General features: G+C 38.5%; 1 protein-coding gene across 1 annotated transcript; it reads right to left on the bottom strand.

Annotated features, from left to right (window-relative positions):
- Positions 1 to 1,813: 1,813 nt before the first annotated feature.
- ALX1 (ALX homeobox 1) lies at positions 1,814 to 23,358 on the bottom strand. The gene is made up of 4 exons (XM_039511014.1): positions 23,024 to 23,358; positions 19,613 to 19,917; positions 15,503 to 15,631; positions 1,814 to 2,328 (listed from the first exon to the last, which is right to left on the bottom strand). The coding sequence occupies exons 1-4, from the start codon at positions 23,253 to 23,255 to the stop codon at positions 2,008 to 2,010; spliced, it is 987 nt and encodes a 328-aa protein (XP_039366948.1). The 5' UTR covers positions 23,256 to 23,358; the 3' UTR covers positions 1,814 to 2,007.
- Positions 23,359 to 24,341: the final 983 nt, after the last annotated feature.

The following is a 24,341-nucleotide window of genomic DNA, read 5'->3' on the forward strand; positions in this document are numbered from 1 at the left end:
GCAAACACTCCATCACTGCAATATATTGCTGGGAATTGTTCAGTTCTAATCTTGACCTAAACTGCCTTGTAAAAATGAACTTTAATGCAAAATTTCCTGAGACGATAATTGAAACTTCTGGTATTACAATATACAAGTAAACTGAAGGAAAGGCAATGATAAAATGGCTCAATGTTTTGCCAGTTGAGCTTTCATTGCCTTACTGCTAATGATGCTCTAATAAAAATTATCTGGAAATTGATCTGGCATGTTCCATATACTACACCTTAAAAATTATTATGTGGAAATGCTAAAAAAATTAATAATAATGAAGAGCACATTTTGAAATTGGAAACAGTTTGACCTGTGAAAAATGCTTGGATTTTCATCACTTTAATCCTCCTTCATATGGCAGAAGTGTCTGTATAGCCATTGTATCTTTACATATGTTAAAAACAAATCAGTCTGCTTTGAAGCATAAGGTACATTTTACAGTTGCCTAAACAGGTCATTAAAAAAGCTGCTAAATGTGAGCCTGAAAATTCCCCCTTCCTCTCCCCGCCCCCAATATCCACGGCCAAAACTGAAGAAGCTCATTTTGGCAAGGTAATAAACTTAGGAAACCACAAGTCTATAAATGAATAAAAGGCTGATCTTTTTGTTAAAGACTGTGCATAGGAGAACTTTCTTTTCAAATCATCCAATTTAAAATATTTGCTATAAAAATCTCATATCCAATTAACAATAATATTTTCAAAGTGAGGCTTATTTACTGTACTTAAGGATTATGGATTGGATCCTTCTCACATTTAAGTCATTAGAAGCTTGGCCTTCGTCTCAAATAGAAAGAGGAGCACTCCCTAGATCCCTGTAGTTTTGTTTTATTAATACTACTTAGTTCAGTTTTGTTGTAATGAAAAATGCTTCCCCCCTGCATCCTTTGCTTCGAAGTGGTGGCTAGAGAGAAAAGCAAGAAGCACGGGCTATGTGGAGAGCTGTATCCTGTTCTAATCACAGCCATGCAAGTCCTTCTTTATTTCAATTAATGTACTTTGCCTTTATGAACTTGAGAGGCTGGCTGTTGCTTTCAAGGAGCCTGACATTTCACTCATCTGAAGGAGCCTGGAATGTGACAGGGGAAAGGGAGGAGAAGTAAATCAAAGCAGATAGCAATTCTCCAGATGTAAAGTATTTTTCTTCCCCCCCCCCCTATTTTTTTTCCACCAGAAATGTCGAAGTTTGCTGACATTTTAATTCCTTTGTAATATGCAGCAAGCATATAGAGCCCAATCCTGCTGCCACGGAACTCAATGAGAGTTTTGCCATTGACTTCTGCTCTCAGTGAAACCCAGGGCAAATTTCTCATTAAACTCAATGAGAGCACACTCAGGTCTATATGAGTAAAGGATCAGACTCACCATTCCATTACACCAGTTTTACAATGGTATAACTCCATTGAACTCAATACATGTGTGTAGCAGAATAATGGATCAGGCCCAAAGCAGCAGCGGAGTGCTCACAGAGTTAGACCTACAACATTTATTTACAATAAGGAGAATCATATGCTTAACACCCCACACAATGTGCTTAAAGATTTACATCACAGCCTTGATATGACAAATGTATTTTCCTCACCAGACTTCCTCCTTTATCAGGTATTCATTCATAAGGAATTCCTTTTGTACATAGCACTGACATATATCAAAATATAGCCGATGTATTTGTTTAATAGGTTTATTCTTTTTGCAAGTTTTATAATCATATTTCATCAACTGGTACAATAAAACATGTTTTAATATAAAATATAAAAAACAAAAAAACAGGGATGGTTGAGATTGGTAAATCTATTCAGGTTTATCCTTTAGTTTTATTGTTAAATAATATAGGATATTTATTTAAGCAGGCTTCAATGTATATCCTGACCTCTAGCATTTCCAAACACAGCAGCTTATTGTTGTGTCCTTTAAATATGGGAAATAAGAATGTTTTTAGTTTGCTACTAAAAAAAAAAGAAAGTGTACTATGCTATTACATGGCCCAGGAAATGTTTGCAGCATGCTCCTTGGCTTTCATTCGTAGAACTGCAATACTGGAGGACCTCCTTTCAAATTCTGGCTTGGTTTCAAATGCATGTCCGTTGGTAGCCCCAGAAAGTAAAGAGTCAGTGAAAAAGTTGTTGAGGGGCACATGGCTGAATTGGTTCTGGTGGTTTGAAAAGCCTGTGTAGCCAGAATCTGTCCGGGGTGAGTGGGAATAAGGTGTCATACAGGAGGAAGTGTCACGCGGTAGCATGCAGGAAGTGACCATCGAGCTGCTAGCTGCATTTCCTGCCCACAGATTGTTCTGAATCTGGAACATATAAAATAAGATTACATTTAGATTTTTTTTCATTTTTTTCTTCTTTCTTTGGTTTCCCTCACTAATTCTGCTGTATAATATTAGCAACTACCCTACGAGTGCTATACAATTTCATTGAAAAATACAGTGAAGATACAGCATGGGCAATGTATTAGATCATATGCCAGGGAGCTAGGACTGCGGAACCCTTTCTCTGCTTTGCTACTGATTCACTTGGCACACTGAACTTAAATATATCCATCTTCTGATGGAGATAAAGAACCCAATCTAATGCCCATTATAGTCAATGGAAGCCTTCAGAAGAAAGGGGCTGTAGAAGTGAAAATATCATTGTCATTATAAAAGCTTCTGATAGTTGAAAATTTGCACTTTGTTTTATTAATATGATTTATTTGTATTGCTATAAACAGGACCCCATTATGCTAGTCATTGTACAAACACAGAACACAAAGCTCAAAGAGTTTACAATTTAAGTATAAGACAAGTAACAGATGGATACAGACAGATGGGAGTGTACAAGGAAACAATGAGCCAATATTGGTCATCATGGTACATAGTGGTCTCAGCACACCAGTCACCTAACTGTTGTAATGTTTTGCATATGCATCATGGCAATGGAGAGTTTTTAAGTAAGTATTTGAAGATAAAAATACCAAACTTTGAACTGAACAGATAATTTTCTCAAGTGCTTGACTATAAAATATGAAATTTCAGTGTCTTGGATAGCTTTGTATAGTTAGTTACTTTAAAACAAATGAATCTAGAAGATACAGACATGAGTCATAACAAATTCATGGCTCCTTTCTAAAGTGGTTTCAAAGAGGGTTTTTAGTTAAAACCGTCTTTTTCATGATTTTTAAAACAAAATTACACCCATGAACCTTTTTTCCGGCTCTCTGCCTTAACTGGCTATACAGTGTGGCATTTTTGTTGGAAAACCTTACATGACAGACTAGGAGACAAACTTAGTGGTTACCGGCAATGTCTGCTGCAGATCTGGAGTAACCGCGTGTGTAGGGTTTGCTGTCTTATGCCTTTTGTGCTTGGCACTCACCTAAAGCCTAATTTTTTAAACATAAAGTACCACTGGTTTCTCCTGTCTTCAGTGTATATATTTATATAATTTATGAATATATATTTTTCATATAGTTGTTATTTGTTAGATAGTGGTTTACAAGGATTTTCAAGGCTCAGCACAACTTCTGCCTCCATCTCAGATTGTGTATATTTTTACTGCCCTATCTGTGCACTTTGCTCCAACCAAGACTCACATCCGACCCTCCTTTTTTGTCTTCTCCCATTCTCTACTTGGCTCCTCCCATCATGTGGCCATCTTATGCATGAATGGGCGACTTGATCTTACAATCCCCCTTTCTTCATACAAGTCTCTCCTTAGACAATTAGGGCTTTTCTACACAGAGCTTTAGGCCACACCAGAGGGGTGTAAATTTTAGTCCACACTAGCATATCATGCACTAACAGGCTCAACGTGGACCCTGCTGATACACACTAAAAGTTTTCTAGTGCGTGTTAATGTAGTCCTGTTTCAAACTTTGCTGAAACAACAATAAATCCATGATAAAGACAACTTTCCCCTCTCATTCACTATGGGGAAAATGCTCTGCCAAGAACTAGATCATGCTCTTTTCATTTCCTGTGGTTTCCCCCACACCTTTAAAAATGTGTTTGTACATTTTCATGCTGACTTTAGATTGCAAGCAAATTGGGATAGGTCCTGTATCTTTTTATGTGCTTGTTAAGTGCTATACACACTTACGGTGCTATTTTGGAGCATCACAAATTGCTCCATAGGTCACAAAGTGAGTTCCCATTATAAACCCAATTTTACCCCCATCTTTCCTATCAAATTTGCCATCAGTTGGGAAAGGGGTTAATGAATTATGACATCCCACCAAAAAAAAAGTTGCACTCCCAAATTAAAAAATGTTTCTGATGTTTTTTTTCCTCTACTCCTTCATAGCAAACACACACACAAACCACCAACCAGAAGGACAGAGATAAATTATGGTTCACTAAACTCGTCTAGTCGAGATCTAGTGTGCAGATATAAAGATGAGGTAATTAAACTCATATTTTAAAAGTTAATATTTTAAATTATATTGTTAGCATGGGTCTTCGGGAGCTGGCAAGCTAATTTTGGATCCTTGGCAGCTCCAGAAACAGTGCTAGGAGTAGAAAGAGGCAGACAAGTGGAAATGTTCTTTCCTGGGCGTCCTGCAGAACACTTGGCGAACAAGGGGCAAATCACACCCATCTTGATGCTCCTGCTCTCTCTCTCTCTCTCTCACACACACACACACACACACACACGCACACCCTCCTAAAGATCTGCTCCTACTTAACTCAGGTGGTCTGCTGGGAGGGATGGGGGTAGGGGGGAGGACAAGGGATGGAGAGAGCAAAGTGCTTGGGGGCAGGGAGAGATCAAGGATAATTCCCCCTTCCTGTGGGCCTCCTGAGATCAACAGGAGGAAAGAGACCCGGTTACCCTTAGGAAGCTTGTCTGTCCCCTTCCACTTCCTGCTTTTGGAGGATCCCAACCTCACAGAAACATCAGGCCCATAGAAGGCCCACCCCACCCCTACATGGGGCTTGTTATTCCCCAAAGGACCAGTCTGAGCCTATTTTAACTTGTCATAAGCTGACAAGCCTACTTTTGCTCCTCAGAGATCAGGGAAGCCAATTTCAGAGCCAATTTCAGGTACCAGGGGGCTACGGAACCTGCTATGTCTGAGGCAGACATGTGTGGGTAAGTGCCCAGGCTACTAAGTGGCTTCCCACTAGCTATTTCTAAGGTTCATAGGGAGGGTCATGGGTATCCTTCTTAAGGCTCAAGAAACAGGGTCCATGAATGTCCTAAGGCCTGCAAAATGCAGGCCCTGATGAGGATACAAAGCCTTGCAGGGTGTGGGTTGAGGAGGAAGAGACCATCCGCAAGCCTCATGAAGCCTGTAGAGATGAAGGGTAGAACACTCCCTCCAATAACTCTAGGGGAGGGTGAAGGTTGGAGAGGGCCCCAATGAGTCTTAAGGTTTACAGGATTTGTGAAGTCCCTTAGAGCCTTTTAAAACTGATAGAGACTGGAGGCACCACCAAACCTGTTAAGGTTTTAACAGATTTGGAGGCCTAATAACCGCCAAGGAGTCTCAGGGGATTTGAGCTTCCCGGATTATCTTGATAGAAATGTAAGGCTGGAAGGGCAAGAGGTCATCTAGTCCTGTGCTGAGTCAGGACCATTTAAACCTTGACCATTCCTGACAGGTGTTTGTCCAACCTGTTCTTAAAAACCTTCAGTGACAGAGATTCCACAGCCTCTCTTTCAAGCCTATGTTATCCATCCATAGCAAACAGTTTTGTCTTTCTAGAGCTTGTGCTAACTCTGGCCTTCTTTATGATCATTCACATTCCACAGAAACAAATCTGCCTTATAAACTCCTAGTTAGACAATAACTTACTGACAGTAATGAATCATTCCCCGTTCCTTTTGGGGGGCCCAATCCTCCAAGGTGCTCAGGGTGTTCAGCATCTCATATGCTCAGACTCTATGACAACCAATGACCTAAGTGTCATTAGACACAGAGCTTATGGGCCAGATCCTCTGCTAGTGTAAATTAGCATAGCTCCATTCAAAGCTTTGCCAGTTTATGCTAGCTGAGGATCTGTCACACTGTGCCTACAAAGGTGACAGAAAACTAATTATATACTAATGCTCTGTGTGCAATTTTATAGTCTACCTGCAAGCAGAACAAATATGGTGGCTGTTCCAAACATAAGCTATTATACTTCTGAAAGCTCTTAGAAATAGTGCATGATCCCCAAAACTACAATCTCATGAAGCTATTCTTGCAGTACTGTTTCCAGTTTGAATGATATTCAAATGTAGAGGGAATTTCACAAAAAAGATGATTTTGTGATATTTCCAGCCCATAAGTATCCAATCTGAACCTTGCAACCTTTTGAAATTTCCCCATCATTCCCACAGTTGACATATATTAGATAAAATCCCATTTTATCTGTCTTGCCCAATGTTCTTTTAAAAAATCAGGGCAAATTCTGCAATTCCATGGGCTGCAGAGGTATGATTACTGGAATAATTTTGCTTGAAAACTGCTTTAAATGTGTAAAACAGACAAGTGGAACTTTGTCCAGTGGTATGTCTACTACTGTGATGATGGGTGGACTTCAGAAGCTTCAGAGGTTAAGTTTAGATGTTCCTATAAACTTGTGTGGTCTGGAAGTATCACAAGTTCAGTACTTGTGAGATTTCTGCTACCTCTGTGTTTGGCATACTATAAATACAGTACCACAAGTTTTCATGATATTTTTATCCTAAACGTGCCCCTTTCAATTTGAGGTTGTACAGGTGTAAGTGAGGGAAGAAATCAGCCCATAATGCTCAAATAGATCTATGCCACGTCAAAAAAATGAACAAACGATTGATTCTTAAAGATTACAAAGTGGTCCCACAGATTCCTTCATCGGAGGAAGGAATCTTAACTACTAGCCTGAATTTGAAAAGCCTAACAAGATCCTGGAAGATGCTTACAGCTTGTCTCATAAGGCAGCTGCACTTTTCAAGTGTATGTATCATGTTTGCTTTATCATCCTATTCCCTAGGTCATTTTTTGTTCTTTTATTATTGGACATGAAAATTATTCGGCCTTCATTTTAAGTGCTTGAATCATGTTTGATATCACAGCTCCACTATTTAGCAAAAAGTTATTCCATAACTGTCTCAAAGTGAAATTCTAAGTGCAAAATATATCCCAGAATTAAATATAAACAGAGCAATACTTTACAATAAATAGAAATGATCAGTGCTTCTTGTATAGTGTACATAGCAGATGTAGACAGGAGGGAAAGGGGACATTGTGCACATGAATTTAAAGAAAATATTTTTCCTCTTAAAATCTTGTGTGATCCATGTACTATATAAAAGGCAATTCAGGGAGGCTGTGAATAAGGCTATACATACTGTACATCTCTGGTTTCTGTTAACATCACAGACAGCTTGAGATTTGCTCTTGTGGTTACCATGAAATCACCAGAACCCTTGAATATATTTACCTACCATGTTTTATATATATTTATACACCGCCAGCTGGAAAAAAAAAGAGTCAGATTTCATGGCTGTGACATCAACATCACTAGGAAAGTCATAGTTGTCATCATAGTTATGATGTCACTTCCTTAGAATAGACCTTCTACTTGACAGAACCGAAGTATGAAGTTAATGAAAGTAATCAGTATTTTGATTCTCTTTCCATGTAAAAATTCCATACTTCTTTGGGTTCAAGTCACAGATCTTGTTGTGTACCTTTGAACAAATCAACGCCTTGTAGCTGAATTGCTCATCTTTAAAGTCTACTACACTTCCTCTGTCTAGTCTATTCAGACTGTAAGGTCTATGAGGAAGAAGGTCTTTGTCTCTTACTAATGTGTTGTTTTTTTCAGTGCCTAGCATAATGGACCACTGAGATGTTATTAATAAACAACAGTAATAATATAGTAATGAGCCAGATCCTACCCACTGGGTCTGTTCCTTTTGTGCTGCTGAATTATGCAGGATAGTGGGGGATTCCCCTGATGTACGGGGAATGCCCATATGGCAAAAAGTCAGGGTTGTTAGCTCTATGCCACCTACTCTCCCTGTCCTTCTCCTACTCTTCCTGGACTGCCACTGCACCCTGGCAATCCCAGGCTGGCAACAAGTTCTTATGGAACTGGTTTAGCCAGGTTAATCTTGCTGCTCTAAACTACACCACAGGTCAATTCAGCCCCTGCTTAGGTCCCGGATCAAGAGAGCAGAAAGGCAGCTTCCCACCCCTTGATCCTGTGTCTACCACAGCTTGGCCAGACTAAAATGGCCTAGTATTCAAAAGATCATCATGCTTTATTTCTTGTATAGTGTACATCCCAGATGTACTGTAACCCACATAACTCTCAGAGCCAAAGAGTGAAAAGAAAGGCATGATTCACTGCCATGATATGGTCAAAGGCCATATTTCATACCCTTGGAGAGCACTGTTAAAGGGGAAAATCCCACCTCACACCATTGAGTAACCTTGTAACTAAACTCTAGGTCTACTTTCCCCAAAAAAGTTTAAGGGACTAAGGATTCAGCAAATAATGCGAGAGGAAATGTTGAGACACCAAGGACCAAGTATTTCTAAGTATTAATTGGGTAAGTGAGTATGGTGCTTTTATGGGCTTGAAAAGAAAATTGTATATGTTGTATGACACTGTCTAGAACAGCACTGTAATGGGTTACGCAGGGAGATGGTGGAATCTCCATCCTTAGAGGTTTTTAAGGCCCGTCTTGAAAAGCCCTGGCTGGGATGATTTAGTTGCTGTTGGTCCTGCTTTGAGCAGGGGGGTTGGACTAGATGACCTCCTGAGGTCTCTTCCAACCCTAATATTCTATGATTCTATTATTCTAATTGGCACTGGTCAACAGAATTAGCACTAAATAACAGTCACTGTTAGTCAGCTACTGCGATTATCTGCCAGTTATATTTAGCCTATAGTTAAAGTCATATAACATGTGGTGTATAATATAGACCACATGAGGGAGTTAATTTGCGCCAATAACTCTGATTATTGTTAATGGGAGTTATCCATTACAATGAAATTGGAATTATGATTCACGGGATTAATAAACAGCATGTGCATATTTATATAATTTCTTACATCCCTGAGTTGCTAAATAGAATATGGGACCTTAAGGTTTTCTGTTGCTGACTTGGTAGTCATAGGATAAATAAATACACATCATCTAACTTAGCCTATCTGAGTGTGTTTGCCAGTCCAAGGTAGGGGACAAGCCCTTGTACTTCTTCCCCTCTCTATTTTTAAGAAGTTGCCATCTACTCTCCCCACATTCTCTCTTTTGCACCCCCACAGCTTCTTACTTCTTTTGAAGCCCCAGCTCTCTTTTTGGGATTCCCACTTGCAGTGGGTTGGAATTTCCCTGAAAAATCAACTGCAGCCAGTGCCTCAGACATGCCTCCATTTCCAACTCCAGCTGCATTTCAAAGGAGATGCTGTGGCTCCTGGGAAAAGGAACCCCAGAGTCTCAGTGACAAAAGAGCAGTCAGCTTAGGAAAAGCAACAAGAATCCAGCAGAGGTAACAGTGCAGCAACAGCAAAGAACAAACAAGTAGGGAAGCAGGGGTGTGGTAGTGAGAGCGTGTGGGGCGCGGGGGAGGGGGGGGAGATATCCCTCTCTATATATCTCTGTGTTTGTAAAGGATGTGATTGAACACATTTATTTATTTATTGACCTTCTTGCGTTTATAGAGATAATATATATGGATTATATTTAAGGCATACAGTTTAAAACTATTAGCCTAAGTACTGAACATGAATAATGTGGAATCGAGAGTCAGATTATAACTCTTCATGGGGAATAAGAAGATGCAACCGTGTCCCAGCCTTGGTCCATTTACAACCTAGTACCTGAGCACAAAGACTATTGAAGTTTAGCACAGACAGTGGCATTAGCCTCTCCGAAGAACATGGAGCAATGTCTCCCTCTTCTCACCACCCTCCAAAACTTGCTCCATGTAGTGGGGTGGGAAGCACATGCTGTATTCTGGACATGGGGGTAGCAGGGCTGTGCACCCTCAGAGCCCTGAAGTTATTCGTCCTGCCTTTAGCACAATACTTCCAAGGACTGACTGCATCCTCTTCTCCTTATCACAGCACTGTGCCTTAAAGGCAAAATCTGTATAATAATTTCTAGTGTCAGAGTGTTACTGAGGTCACTTTTTCAACACCAGGGACAGCACTTTTAGCCTCTCAAATTCTAGCCTATGGTATATTTTTATTACACTCTTTAAAAATGATCTGAGCCCTAATGTGCTGCATAAATTAATCCTCTAATGAGGCCAAAAGCTGCTACTAGAGCACATCATAAAACAACATATGTGTTGTTTTTTCCATCCAAAATCAAATTTTCCACACAATCCTTTGTCAAAAATTCAAAACTTGGAAAATTTCAACTCATCCTACAGCTGGCTTTAAAAAACCTGATGATTTGTTGGGGGAGGTAATGATAATATCTACTTTGGGGAAAAATTCAACAAATTCTACTTTTCACTATTTTACCTTAATTTTTCCATGACTATTTTGTCGTACAATATGCTTGACCACAAGCCTGAAGTACAGCTGAACTGCAAGGCCTTGTGTCTTAAATGCTACTTGAAGTGCCCACACCTGTCAAGGGGAGATCTGAGTGTGCAGACACAAGAGAAGAATTTGCATGATAGTGGGGCTTCCGGTTATTTTTTCAACCTGCAGAGCAATCATTTTGCACCACAACTTGTGTCAACAGTCAACATACTGCAAAATAGAGTAAACTGAATTAGACAGAACAAATAATTATGGTCTATAAAAATATCAAAAGTACATTGTCTATTACTATGTTAAAGATTAAGAAGAGTAACTTACTAGCATGGTTGGGCTGAATAATAGATAATTCAGAGCCAATCTTCCATCCAAAATAAGTTGAAAAGATTCTTTACTCACTTAGGAAGAAATCCTTTATATAGTTCACATAAGGCTCCGAATGCATCAAAAATATCATATTGTTACTGTGGGGTGGGGGTCAGGTAGGCAGTGGAAAAGCAGAGCAGGGGGGTCTTCACACCCTCTGTTTTGCTCCAGAAGGATGCTACTGAGTATCTATCTTTGCTGGAATTCAAGTGGACTGTGTGTGTTTGGAATACAACCCATACATGAATTCAGAGCAGAGATCTGAAGGCTGCAAATCATATAATGCAGAGCAAAGAACCACGTTGGCTGCTGATCCTCATGCCACACAGCAGTCAGTGCAACAGATGCCCCAGTGTCCCTAAATTCATGTTGGAGGAAGGAGAAAGATTCCATCCTCCCCAGTCCCCATGTACTTTTCACAGGCAAAATCAAAGGTTGTTAAATGCGCATCAGTGTAAGTAAGGGTTTCACAACTTTATCACCCGATCTAATTATGTGTGTTGCTCCACTCCCAGATAACCTTCTTATCTGCATGCATGGCAGAGCATGCCTTGATCTTCAGAGATGTCAGTGTCAGATTAATAGTGCTTGAGAGGGTTCATTTGGGAAAATGAAATGGCTGATCAGTTTACTTTGTATCATTATTTATTGTTCTAGTTGTGGTACCACTAGGAGTGCTGTGATAATGGCACTCACTCTACTTAATGGCACTGTGATTGCAGCCTCTACTCAATTACATTAATGTAATTTAGATCTTGTCTACACTTAATGCTACAGTGGCACAGTTGCATCACTGCAGCTGTGCCACTGTAGCGCTTCAGAGTAGACACTACCTACGTTGATGGGAGGGGTTCTCCCATTGGCGTAGGTAATCCGTCTCCCCGAGAGGCATTTTTCTGTCAATTTAGCACAGTTTACACACCAACTTAGGTTGGTTTAGCTATGCCATTTTTCATGGATTTTACGTGGATTTTTTCAAACCCCTGAGCGACATAGTTATGCCAACCTAATTTCCTAGTGTAGACCAGGCCTTATTAACAGTATCAAGGGCAGGCAAGCAGATCACAAATTTAAATCCTGACCAATCTCTAATATAACAGCAGCGTATATCTCTGTTGCATATGTCTAACCACTTATATAACTCCATCACCATAGTGCCAGAATGTCTCCCAACCATTTAAAAATAGAAATAACAATAGTAATTTCTCTCTTTCCTCCTTGTCTGTGGAAGAAATAGCTTGAGTAGTTTATACGGAATGTTGTATGTGTTGTGTGTGTGAAGTACTTATGACGGGAAAGAAGCCAAATGAAAAGGTTTGAATGCAGTGATTCTAGTGGCTATTATGTCTTCTGGTAGAAGGTTTCATAGGCCAAGTCTACACTACAGCCCCCACAGTAGCACAGCTATGCTGCCATAGCCCATAGTGTGGAGGCTTCCTACATCAATGGAAGGGGTTTTTCCATTGCTGTAGGTAATCCACCTCTTCAAGAGGCAGTAGCTAGTTCAACAGAAGGATTCTTCTGGCAACCTAGCCATGTCTACATGAGGGATTACATCAACCTAACTACAACGCTCAGGGTGCAAAATTTTTCACAGCCCTGAGCAATGTAGTTAAGTTGACCTAAGTTTTAGGTGTAGACCAGACCATAGCCTCAGGCCTTGTCTACATGAGTACATTGCACCAGTTTAACTAAAGGAGCAATTTTAAATTGATTTAGGCCTTGTCTATACATACAGCATTGCAGCGGCACAGAGGCGCAGCTGTACTGGTACAGCTGCTGCAGCGTGTCTAGTGAAGAGCTCACTCGTCAGCATAAAAAAACACAAGAGGCATAAGCTACATTGGCAAGACAAGCTCTCCCACCGACATAGCGCTGTGCACACAAACACTTATGCCAGTATAATTTATGTCACTTAGGGGGATGGAGTATTCATATCCCCAAATGATATAAATTTGCCAACATAGGCTGTAGAGTAGACATAGCCTTAGTTAAACCAGTTCAAAAACTGTGGGGACTCTCATATTTCAGTTTAAACCAGTCTTATTTCAATCAGTTTAAGCTGATTAGGAGTCTGCTTAAGAGAAACTGAAAAATACCACTTTTAAACCTAAACAAGAGAGCCCATCTGAGTTTAAAAATCAGTTTAAAAAAACAACTGAAATTAAACCTGTACAGCTTTCTCTTGTAGGCAGGCCTTAATCCATATATATATATATATGGGTGTGCTTAGGCATGGATGTGTATATTTGTGTATGCAAAGAATACATATAGCAGTAAGGTAGCAATACTTACTTAATGTTCTGCTATCAGGATTTCTAATATAAACCTCTATTTTTAGGAGTTTATAACTCAACCCAGTGATAAAAATTTCCTCCAGGCTGAAACTTGGCAGACATGACCTAAGCCTGGGAAAGAATTTTTCACAAGATTCATGAAAAAAACAATAATCAGGTCAGCCATTTTGGACCAGTCAGGAAGTATACAACAGACATTTTCATTGGCTTCAGGTTTTTCTTTTGGCATTCTCCTATAACTCAGAAGAGCTTCATTTAAATACTAGCAATAACTGCCAAGCAATTATCACATCATGTGGATGAAACATTATCTATATTTAACAATATTTTAAATAACTAAACTATGGTTAGTTTTAAAATATACACTTTTAGCACACACATTTTAAGATGCTTACTGAGCATCCCAGAGAGGTGTATGCATAGTTCTAGGGTCTGATATTACTGGAAATTTGCTGGTCAGGAAAGATTGCAAATGAGACTGTGCTGAAAGAAACTGTGCTTTAGGAGAGCCGGCATGGTGTAGTGGATAGCGCAAGGGACTGAGGTTCTGAAGATATGGATGCTAATCCCAGCCTTGCCACTCACCTCCTGTGTCATCTTGGGCAAATCGCTTCACATCTCTGTGCTTCAGTTTCCCCTCCTCACTCATTGTCCCTCTTGTCTACTTAGATTATAAACTCTTAAGAGCAAGGACTATCTCTTATGTGTATGTACAATGCCTTACACACTGGGGCCCTGATGTCCGTTGGGGGCCCCATGTGCTACTATACTATGAAATAATACGAATGCTCTGGAAGCCCCATTTCCTAACATAAATGCATTCAGGTCTGTCTAAGTCAGTGTAAACTGATGAGCTGACAGAGATTCAGCAGTCCTAGCAGCACAAGAACACGTTGGCATTGAGGAAACGGGGCAGGTGTGGCTCAGGGTGTCCAGAAAAGCTTTGCTTTTTTTTTATTGTGAAGTGGAAATTAGAAGGAAGACATGAAGAGGAGTGAGTACAAAAATAGAGGTGCCCCAAGCCTAAAAGAAAGGGGCCAAGGAGCAAAGGGAGGAATGGGACAGGGGATAGACAGCAAGGAGGATGGGAACAGTATGAGAGGGAAAGAGAAGAGAAATAAATGGAGGAAGTCGATAACTGGTGAAAAGGGTTTGATCATCTCTTCCCCCTCCTCTCCTTCCCCCCAGTCTGACCGTTAAATTATTTAATCATAAACTGTGTGCTTGTGAGCAGTCTTACTGACTTCAATGGGACTGCTCATGTGAGTATACACTAATGCACATGCTTAAATGGTTACAGAGTCAGGGCCAAGCTGCCTAGTGATCACGTAATGGAAGGTCTGTTAACAAAATAGAGTGACAACTGCAATTCTGAATTTCCTGACTTCATCGTTAATGCTTGTTGGTGTTCTTTTTGTAATGAATATATAGTATAGATTATGTAGGGGTGTTTGTATGTGATCATATATATATGTACAAGAAGTGAAATCCTGGGCCTATTATATTAGTGGCCCAATGTCCCGGTGTAACTAGGATTTCACCCATGTGTGCATGTGCATGTGCCTATGTATATAGATTACACACATAGACCCTATGTATCAAATACATGCAGGAAAAGAAAGAAAAATGCACAAAGCAAAGTTATTGCCCACTGTTTAAGAACAAATCAACCTCCATAACTTATGGAAAATCGGCCATAATAGAAATGCAACATCTTATAAAAAGCTTTTTCTCACCCCCCCAAAAAAATTATTCTGTATAAACAGTTGAGGTGTTGGTCATAATGGCAGCTCTGTTGGATACAAAGTTTTTTGGCATTTATAAAAAGCATAAAAAACAAAGTATGGTCAGCGGAAATGAAAATATACTGTAACTGGTTAGAAGGGGGGGGGGAGTAAAGGAAAACAGATGCCTTGGCTAAGACTGATGGTTTCATGGCACTTTTGTTCAAGAAGGGCTAAGGGTCACCAAACAAAGCCCAAAAGATATTGTCTTATTATGCCATATACAATGTTATATTTATCTGACTAGTTAACAAAGGTAAAGAAACTGAAAAGTGAAAGTGTGCAGGAATTAAAGTGCAAATGTAGTGCGCTTGCTGGCTATTTTGTTTCTAGGTCTTTGCATGTATGAAGTCATACAGAAATGATATTTTAAAATGAAGAATGTTAAAAGAAAATCAAATCAATAGAGTCAGAAATAAAATCAACATGGACTTGAATGTCTCAGTGAAGGGTAATGATGATTGAATATTTTCATTATGCTACAATTGTACTATTTTTGAGCACCTTTACATGTGAGCATTGGCATGAGGGGGGAACAAAGGTGTTGTTCTATGTTATTTACTGTACCTGTGGGTAGCTGTCAGTCCGTGGTAGAACAGATATATCATAGGTCGCAGCAAAATGGCTTTTAGCTTGCTGGATCTGGCCATAGCGTTCTCTTTTTCTCCATTTGGCTCTTCGATTTTGGAACCAAACCTACACCATGAAAGCAAAAAACAAGCACAAGAAGCTACTGAAAAGTCTTTCCTGAAACCAAAAGACTTAGGAAGGCAACTTCCAAAATTGTCATGCTTCTCCGAAAGGAAACTTCTCTCACTGAAAAGAGGAAGCTCACTGCCCCTTCTCACCCCAGACCCTTTCGATATAACGTCTATTGAAGTGAATTCTGGCTCTTTGAGGTGTGTTTACAGGAAATCTATTTTTCCCCTACTGACTGAAGGAAAGAGACAAAGAATGATCAGCACTTAAGGTAACATGATGTTATATATCCCAATTATTTTGGGCAGCCCACTCAGATAGCAGCAAGTCACACCTAAAAAGTCCCTTCACTTATTATTAATTTCATACAGCCAATAGATTGTTATGATTGGCTAAACTCTTTATGTTAAGAGGTGGTATATAAACTTTATCTGGAGCAATAAGAAAATGGTGGGGGAAGCTGGCTAACAGCATCAGTGAGCTTTGCTGTATAATGGAGAGGATCTTGAAGGAAGGGACACAATCAGCCAATAAACAGTTATGGGGCAAAGGCTGTTCTTTATAATAGGATCCAGTAGATAGTCCTGGCAGCAGGCATGAAACAGCTCAGTGAAAAGAAATATTACTTGTACTGTGAGATGGGTCCTGTTTGGAACACTGGAGGTCTGGGAAGGAAAGGAATTTCATTTCTAGGTTCACTTAGGGTCTGATAAAATGCTCACTGAAGTCAATGGAAAGATTAATTTAAATGGCCCTTGGATTAGGCCCTTAGTTATTACGGCATTAATGTATCTAACTCTGTGAGTATTTATATTGTATTCAGCACAGTATTGTCTGAGAGACTAATATGAGTCCACCATGTTGTAACTTGTGACTGGCGTCTAAAGATGGGGATCCACCTTGTGATGTATAATTAAAGCTTTGCTCTATTTTGGAAGTTTAGTTTGAAGTACCTAGAAGAGTTTATATGCCTCCTTCGTAGCCTGCTACAAGCTGAACCAAAACTACTATTCTGAGGGCTCTATTGTGCAATCCAGACTCATGATGGTGAACACTTGTTCATGAGCGTCATCTCACAGAATCAAAGGGACTGCTAATTTGAAAGTGTTCATCAACAGAAATAAAGGTTGTCCAGTCAAGCCCTTATTGTTCTGTTATGGGTAAATTCATTTTGATACTTGTTAATAAAGTTACCATGTTAGTAAAACTAATATTACTAGTTGTATTGAGGATCCCCAGTCACAGACAATGACCTCATTGTGCTAGGCATTGTACAAACATAGAAAAAAAAGATGGTACCCACCTGTATACTAAGGGATGCTTCATTATACTGGATACCACAATATTTAAAATAAAGTTATATGGTATTAGACTCTAGAATAGGGCATGGAGCTCTCTTTAGGCTGAGCAGAAAGTGTCATGATAAGGAAATAATTTAAAGACTCATCTGTCATTAAAACGTAACATCAAAATGAGAGTTACTTGAAAAAGTTTCTAGTTGGTTTTAGTGCTTTTAATTCTTACGGATTTTTGCCTGGTCCTCTGGGACTCTAACACTCCCTTGATATTGTCTGAGCAGCAGGGGCATATTATTGGTCAGTTTAATTTCTAACTACTTACTGCAAATTTAATATGGCAGTCTTGAAAAATGTATCCAGAAATCAAAACAAGGCACAGAATATCTGTTGAGCATATTTTCTATGAACCTTGTTGGTAAATTTGTATTATCTATCATGCCTGGGGCTCAGCAATATATATATATATAGTATTTTTTTCCTGCTGTCTCCACAGGAGGCACCAGGAACATGCTAAGGGAATTTAGTAATGAGGCTCTTTCATTGAAAAAAGACCTTGACAATCTCCTTAAAATGGGTGCCAATTACTGCACTGACATGCAGCAGGAAAGAGAACAACTTAGATAAATTAGGTTCAGGTTGGCTCTCTCTGCATGTACGCAGGACACAAATTAAACTGGATCTTGATGAAATGGCGGTGAAGAGAAATGTGGGTAGCGTATCCAGCTGATCATTCCACTAAAGTAAATAAAACAATTTGTTTGAATTTATAGTAACTAAACTAGAAAAAAAAAGCACACTTTTTTTTCTTCTTTGACAATCCCCCAGAATGTTTCTGTTTACATCACTTTACTAGAAACTGACTCTTGGCAAAGATAAAGTAACCATTTGCCTACACAAAGTAATGCAAAACTGCTGCTTGTTATCCTTACATTGCCAGATGCTTGCCCCTAATGATGCAAGGCCTTTTAAACTGCTTAATCCCATGATGGAATACTGTTGCTACTCAGGATCAACATGATCACCATTTCCTTTCATATTCCTTTCTTATTTAGCTTCTCAGAAATGCAGATATTGGTCATTTTCTACGTGAGGGAAAATTATTTGCAAACAAAATAGAAAACAAATATTGTCAGAAAGCCTATTATTCAGATATACTGTGCTTTGTGCTGTTAATTCTTCAGTTGTCCTACTTTTACTTCAAGAAGCTTATATAACTGTGAAAAATTATGATCAATTTCCCAACCTGAAACTATTAATTTGGACCCCATTATTCCATCCTAATTCTAAGTGAGCCCCAGTGGCTCCAAAATTACATAACTGAAATAATATAAAGCCACGGTGGTCTTAATGGCTTATATGTGTTTCTTTGAAATCTAAGCAGAGATTTGTTGCAAAAAGTAATGACCAGAAGTCACTTCCAAAAAGCTCTCTAAATTTAAAAAGATGACTGATTCTCCAGGGTTTATTAAAGAGTTAAAAGTCCCTGGGCTAAATTCTCTTCACTTCAGTGAGATTGCATGGGTGCAAACAGAGGGAATATCTCGACCCAGTTTTCAGATGACAACAATGCCTATGTCACTCAGCTGAATACAGACAGGCAAAGGCCATTTATTTTATAAAAGTTAAGTAATTTAAATAGTTTATAAAAGTGATCTTTGTTTAATTTTCAGTCGTGTGCATGTGAACTGGCTTTTATTTCTTTATAAATTACAGGTTGTGAAGTTGTTAACACGTAAAGTGATTAAACTCAAAAAAATTACTCCTGTTCTGGGAGATTCAACAGGCCTGATATTCCCTAAACTGTAAAAAACAAGGACTATCAATGAAACCAGTAAGATCTCTAAAAACAGAATGAACTTTTAAAATGCAACCACTGTATATAGTTGACAGCTAAACCCATCCTTTGAAAGTAAAATTCAAAAGATCTCAGAGTTTTTGTCAGCCTTTCTACACATTTAACACCTTTTCTCATCATTGTACATGTACACATGCAAATATTATACAGATGTATTAAATCAGTTATGTGCATGACTAAGATATAGACATGTAATGCTAGCTAATTAATTGTTCAACAATAAATGTTCCCAAGAAATTAAAATAATCTTGAAAATTGATCATACAATAAGTGAAAGAAACTAGGTCGCAATCCTGCAAGGTATTGAGCAGCCTCAACTCCCAGTGATATTAATGGATCAAGCCCTTACTGTCTATATATATTGTTTCAGTGTTTACTATTTGAAACAAAATATAAGGAATTTGATTACTTTAAATCTGTAATTTGTGTTCAATAATAGAATTGGCGTCCACTGCAGTCCAATTTGGTATGATGATACTGCCAAACTATTATACACTTTGTATAACACTGTTGGGAACTTTTACATATTAACACCATATTCGTGTGCTGCCTGAAATTTTGACAGAGAAGTGAGGTTATCAGAGACCGAAACTCCATATTTCTTTCTAATTTTCATCCTATATGCAAGTTTCCCAGACAGTGAAACTTAAATATTAACAAGTTATTTTTCCTATGTCATGAACTGGCTCCTCTTTATAGAAAAACATAACAAAATATATTCTGTTTCATGCAACATTATGAACTTTTGTACAACCCCTAATGTGCTGTTGATCAATTTCCAGGATGTTTAAATTGTCCTGTGTGATGTCTAAATTAGGTACCTACCTGGACTCTGGCCTCAGTGAGCTCTGTTCTCAGAGCTAGCTGTTCTCTTACATATACATCAGGATAATGTGTTTTCTGGAACACTTTCTCCAGTTCCTCCAGCTGTAAACTGGTAAAGGTCGTCCTGTGTCTCCTCTTCTTACTGCTGGAGACATTGCTGTCACACTTATCTCCCAGTTCATCCAGATCTCCCTTCTCCTGCATCCCTTTCACTGGAGACATCCTAAGACTGTTGCAATTGTCCATGGGCCTATTCAGCTCTGTGTGAAGAGGCTGTCCTTCTACTTTAGTAATCCCATAGTTCACTGTACATAGGAGGGGAAAATAAGCAGTTAAATGGGCTTTTAGAGCAGAGGATTTTTAGAAAACTTCCATAGGGAAGCTGATTATATGCACTGATGTGTTGGAATGTGATACAATTGGCAAGGAATCCTGTAATTTTTTTTTTAATTGATGCCATTATTGATACCTATAGAATTTTTGCAAAGATATGTTATCTAAAAATATTCTTTGAACTTTTTTGGTGTGAAGATAAAGAAGTCTGCATAAGTAAATTACCTATTTCTTATATATTGCAAATAAAATACATAATAGGCAGTATACAAAATCTGATTGAAATAGAATTGCATAGCCACAGAATTCTAATGTGAACTAGATTTTGATTTAAAATAAATGGCACAAAAGCTGCTGAAAAATGTGATTTTAAACTAAGGTTGCAGTTAAACTAACCCCAACATAGTTCTTTGAAAAAATCAAAATAATTATATAGAACAAATTAAATATTTGTAAATTGACTAATCAAGAACCACCCAATTCAGTAAAACTAAAATTTGACATTTGAACAAACCCAACAGATTTTTAAATATGCAGGATTTGTGAAATGGAATTGTTTCCATATTAAGGTTGTTATGATTATAAAATATAGGGGGGTTCTGCAAAATGTTAATAAGTTAAAAGAACTTATTTCATATATTTTGTATTAGTATTACAGGAACTATTTATCTTTCGGTAAACACTAAATGACAGCAATAAATATTAAAATAATTGTCTTTAGTTTCTAAATAAGAAATAAAAAACATTTGCTATTTTTTGCTAAACATGTCACATTGCATGGATAACTCTTGCAACATGTTACAAGATTTGAAAGATCCTTTTTTTGCTCTCACAGGCAGGAATGAAAATTGAAACATCTACCACAGTAAAACATTATAAAGGATGGCATCAGGCATATGATTTGGAGCTTGTTTTGTGGTTCTCTTCCATGCTCCATAATTTCATTAAGAACCATTGATGCTTCTCTGTTCATTCAGGGTGATTTTAATCAAACATAATTTTTTAGATCCCCGACTCCAATACACAGATTAATAATGCAATAAAACACCAAACATAAATTAAGCAAGCTAATTAAAAACAATCACACTCAGTAAATCAATATGCTGTATCTTTCCTAAACCACACTTGTTCTTGATACTTTTAAGAGCAAAAGATTGCCATTGGTCCCTTTAAGATTTCTCACATAAAAAGAATTGTCTCCAAAAATATTTCAATACATATACAAAGTACAGCAAATTTGATATATTATTAATCCTCGTATTGTACTTAGCTGATTTGTAGCCATATATAGGAACTTTCTACTAGACCAAGTTTTTTTTTCTTTTAGTATTATTTTTATAAATGCTGAACTACATAGGGAGAAAATATTGAATTAAAATGTCAAAATTGTAAACTGTTCATTAAAAAAATAAAAATAAAGTGCACCATATTTTCTTTTGCCTAGATTCCAGAAATATAAACTATATTTATTAATTTAGTCAGAATGATCAAAATATGTGTTATAATTTATTAGCTGTAATATAAACATTACAATTATAAGTGAGTTGCCCTAGTGTACTAAAGTAGTATTAGTCCAAATAACTATTTGAAAGAAATGTGAAAAAGTGTTATTCAATTTCAGCTTTTGAAATAAAGTACAAATAGAATATATTTTAAATGACCAGTCTGAAATAAAAGATTGGAAATGTTCACAATAAAAATATTATATAGAATATAATAATTAACTATAACCCAAATACATTGTATGTAACGTTTGGGAAGTGAAAAAAATTATTTCCACAGACTGAATAAAATATTAGAAAACTACGTATACTTTAATCATTTTGGTACTTAACATTTGCAGTAAGGTGTTCGGCAGATCTGAAACTTCGTTAAAATAAATGGGTTTGTTATAAATATCTCACATTTATTGGTTTGTTGTTTTAAAAGAACCCGCGCTTGCAGGTTATGTGCTGTATACAAGGAGACACAAAAATCCTCTTGGAATTGCAAAAGTGCTTTAACTGTCTTGAAATGAAATGATGGAGTTTGTATTCGGTCGGTTACAAGATAGAAAAGATAGATGGTTTGTTTTGATAACATTTTGACTTTGGAGGGCTTTTGTATTGGAGCTGAAGACTTTACCAAACAGTTACCACTAAGAAATGTCCCTGTAGTAGCTTGAAATCTGTAGTGGGTCTTTTTTTTTTTTGGCTGTTAAAAGTCAGTTTAACAGACTGTAGAACAAGCCAGATCTGAGTCACTCGAGCATTTGTTGCTAGGTTAAGAATGCTTCTAGACACCGCACCAGATGTTATTGCAAGTTTAGCTATTTCGTCTCTTTAGTACATTAGAAGATAGTCTAAGCTAAAAGGTAGAAGGACCAAACACGCTTTAAGCTAAAAGATGGACTGATTATAGAAACATACACAGTGTGTGTCTATAATATAACAGCACACCACTATATATGATCATTACATTCTAGCTTGAACTATATATAAAAGAGAATAAATCTGACCGTGTGCACTGTACACATCAATCAACGGTTAACATAGAGACTTTTCTATTATAAAATCTCCAAATTTAGCTGCATCCTGTAACGAAAATAACTGTTTAAAAATGTTCAACATTTCTGTTTGGCTCGACTGTTTTTTGGCTAGAAATCCTTTAGGGGATTCTATGGAACTCTCTGAATGGGGGAAGGAAGGGGAAAGTCAGTACTGTTTACTGCAATTCGGATTGTGATTCTAGTTCTAGTTGAATGTTTTGAGTTTAGGCTGTGTCTTCCGGAAACATTTAAACTATGGTGCGGTAGAACCCAAAGCGAAAGCTTCGCCTTGTGTGCTGCCGGAAAGGGAGGCTGAAGCCTAACGAAAGGGGCTCTTTAATCTATTTGCTTAAAAGATCAGTTAAAAAGCGTGCGACCGATCCTCCACCGGGACGTGCTCCGGATCCACCGCACTTTAGTTGCCAAGTGCACCAGTTAAAGCTTCCTCTATTGTCCTCGGATAAAAGGAGTGAACCTGGGAGGGGAGACGCGCCGATTCCCCTGCTCTGCGAGCTAAGAGTAGTGCTAAATAATCCTACGGGGAGACTCACCATTATTGTCCCGGCAGGGAGATGTCCTCTCGAGCCTCACATGATGCTCAGCCCTTTGCAGAGGGTTGAAGGCCTGCACGCATTTACTGGCTGAAGTTTTGCTGTAAAAGGACTCATTGTCCAAAGTTTCCATAACGTGCTCCAAAGTGCCTCCTGCTCCCATGTAAAAGTCACTGTTCTTAGTCGGCTGGCTCTTCAGGGCAAACTTTTCGCTCAGAAAATCCATAATCATCTAAAACTGCTTGGGAGCCTCTTCCCTAGACAGAGGCTGGACTGTGAGCTGGGGTGGGGGGAGGCAGTGGAGGGGGAGAGACTTCCAGAGCTCAGGGAGCTGCTTTGCCTCTGAGCCTTTGATTTGTCTTGTCTTGAAAGGGGGAACCCGAGGTTGCTCTTATATCTTGAAGCTCAGCAGGGCTCCTTGCGCAACCTCCCATTTCTAATGAATATGAAAATAGGCAACCAGTGTAACTCCACCCCAGATCCCTCTCGACCTAATCCCAACACTGGAGGGAGATCCAGGCCCACTTTAGACAGACAGATCCATTTCAGACAGACAGACACACAGACGGGCTGGAGGGTGGGGGCAAACAGATGGAAAGAGACATTTCCCCCATCTCGATGGATTCGCATTTCTCCAGGGATTCTGGAAAGTGCGCTAATTCCTCCTCCCGCTTCTCCTCCCCGAAAAGTTGAGAGCAATACATTTTCAGAGGCAAATTCCATTCTAACGGGCTTTTATTTAATCTGTTGGAACGACACAGAGATAGGACTATATATGAATTGGAGCTGTTAAATTAACAACCGGGGTTTCTTCCGCTTCTTATTCACACAGATGGGGAGTTTGATCGCAAAGTAAGAAAACGAAACGCTCTGGGGCTTGTTGGGTTGTGTGAATGGGAGAATCGAAGGAATGGACGAAATTTACATCAGAAATTGGCCCAAGAGAAAACTAGCTCCTCCACCCCTTATATGTTACTTACCGTGCAGACTCTAAATCTGGTTTTGTGTATGCGAATAAAGAGACTAAATGTTTCCCTTATCTTAAGCATTCTAGATCTTAAAACGTTTAACGACTTTAAGGGGTGAAAAATCACATTTTGAAAACGTCTAGTCGCCCCTTTACTGCTTCTTGGGGAAATGATCGCCGAGTTACAGCAACAAAAATAGTATTAAGAGAAAAAATAACATCTATCTGAAAAAGAGGTATACCATAGACACAGCACATACATCGCGAAGCTTTTAACGTTCTTGTTTTTCTTTCCGTTGCATAACAGGGATGATTCAGAACAGAAAAAGAGAGAGATTTACATTTTGAAGA

Source organism: Mauremys reevesii, linkage group 1, assembly GCF_016161935.1.
Source record: "Mauremys reevesii isolate NIE-2019 linkage group 1, ASM1616193v1, whole genome shotgun sequence".
Classification (NCBI taxonomy): Eukaryota; Metazoa; Chordata; order Testudines; family Geoemydidae; genus Mauremys; species Mauremys reevesii.

Excerpts from the sequence above, each read along its gene's own strand:
- ALX1 (XM_039511014.1), bottom strand. The coding sequence starts at position 23,255 with ATGATTATGGATTTTCTGAGCGAAAAGTTTGCCCTGAAGAGCCAGCCG. Across the intron at positions 19,918-23,023 it reads TCCCTGCCGGGACAATAATG|TGAACTATGGGATTACTAAA; the intron begins GTGAGTCTCCCC and ends TCCTATGTACAG. Across the intron at positions 15,632-19,612 it reads TCACTGAGGCCAGAGTCCAG|GTTTGGTTCCAAAATCGAAG; the intron begins GTAGGTACCTAA and ends TTCATGGTGTAG.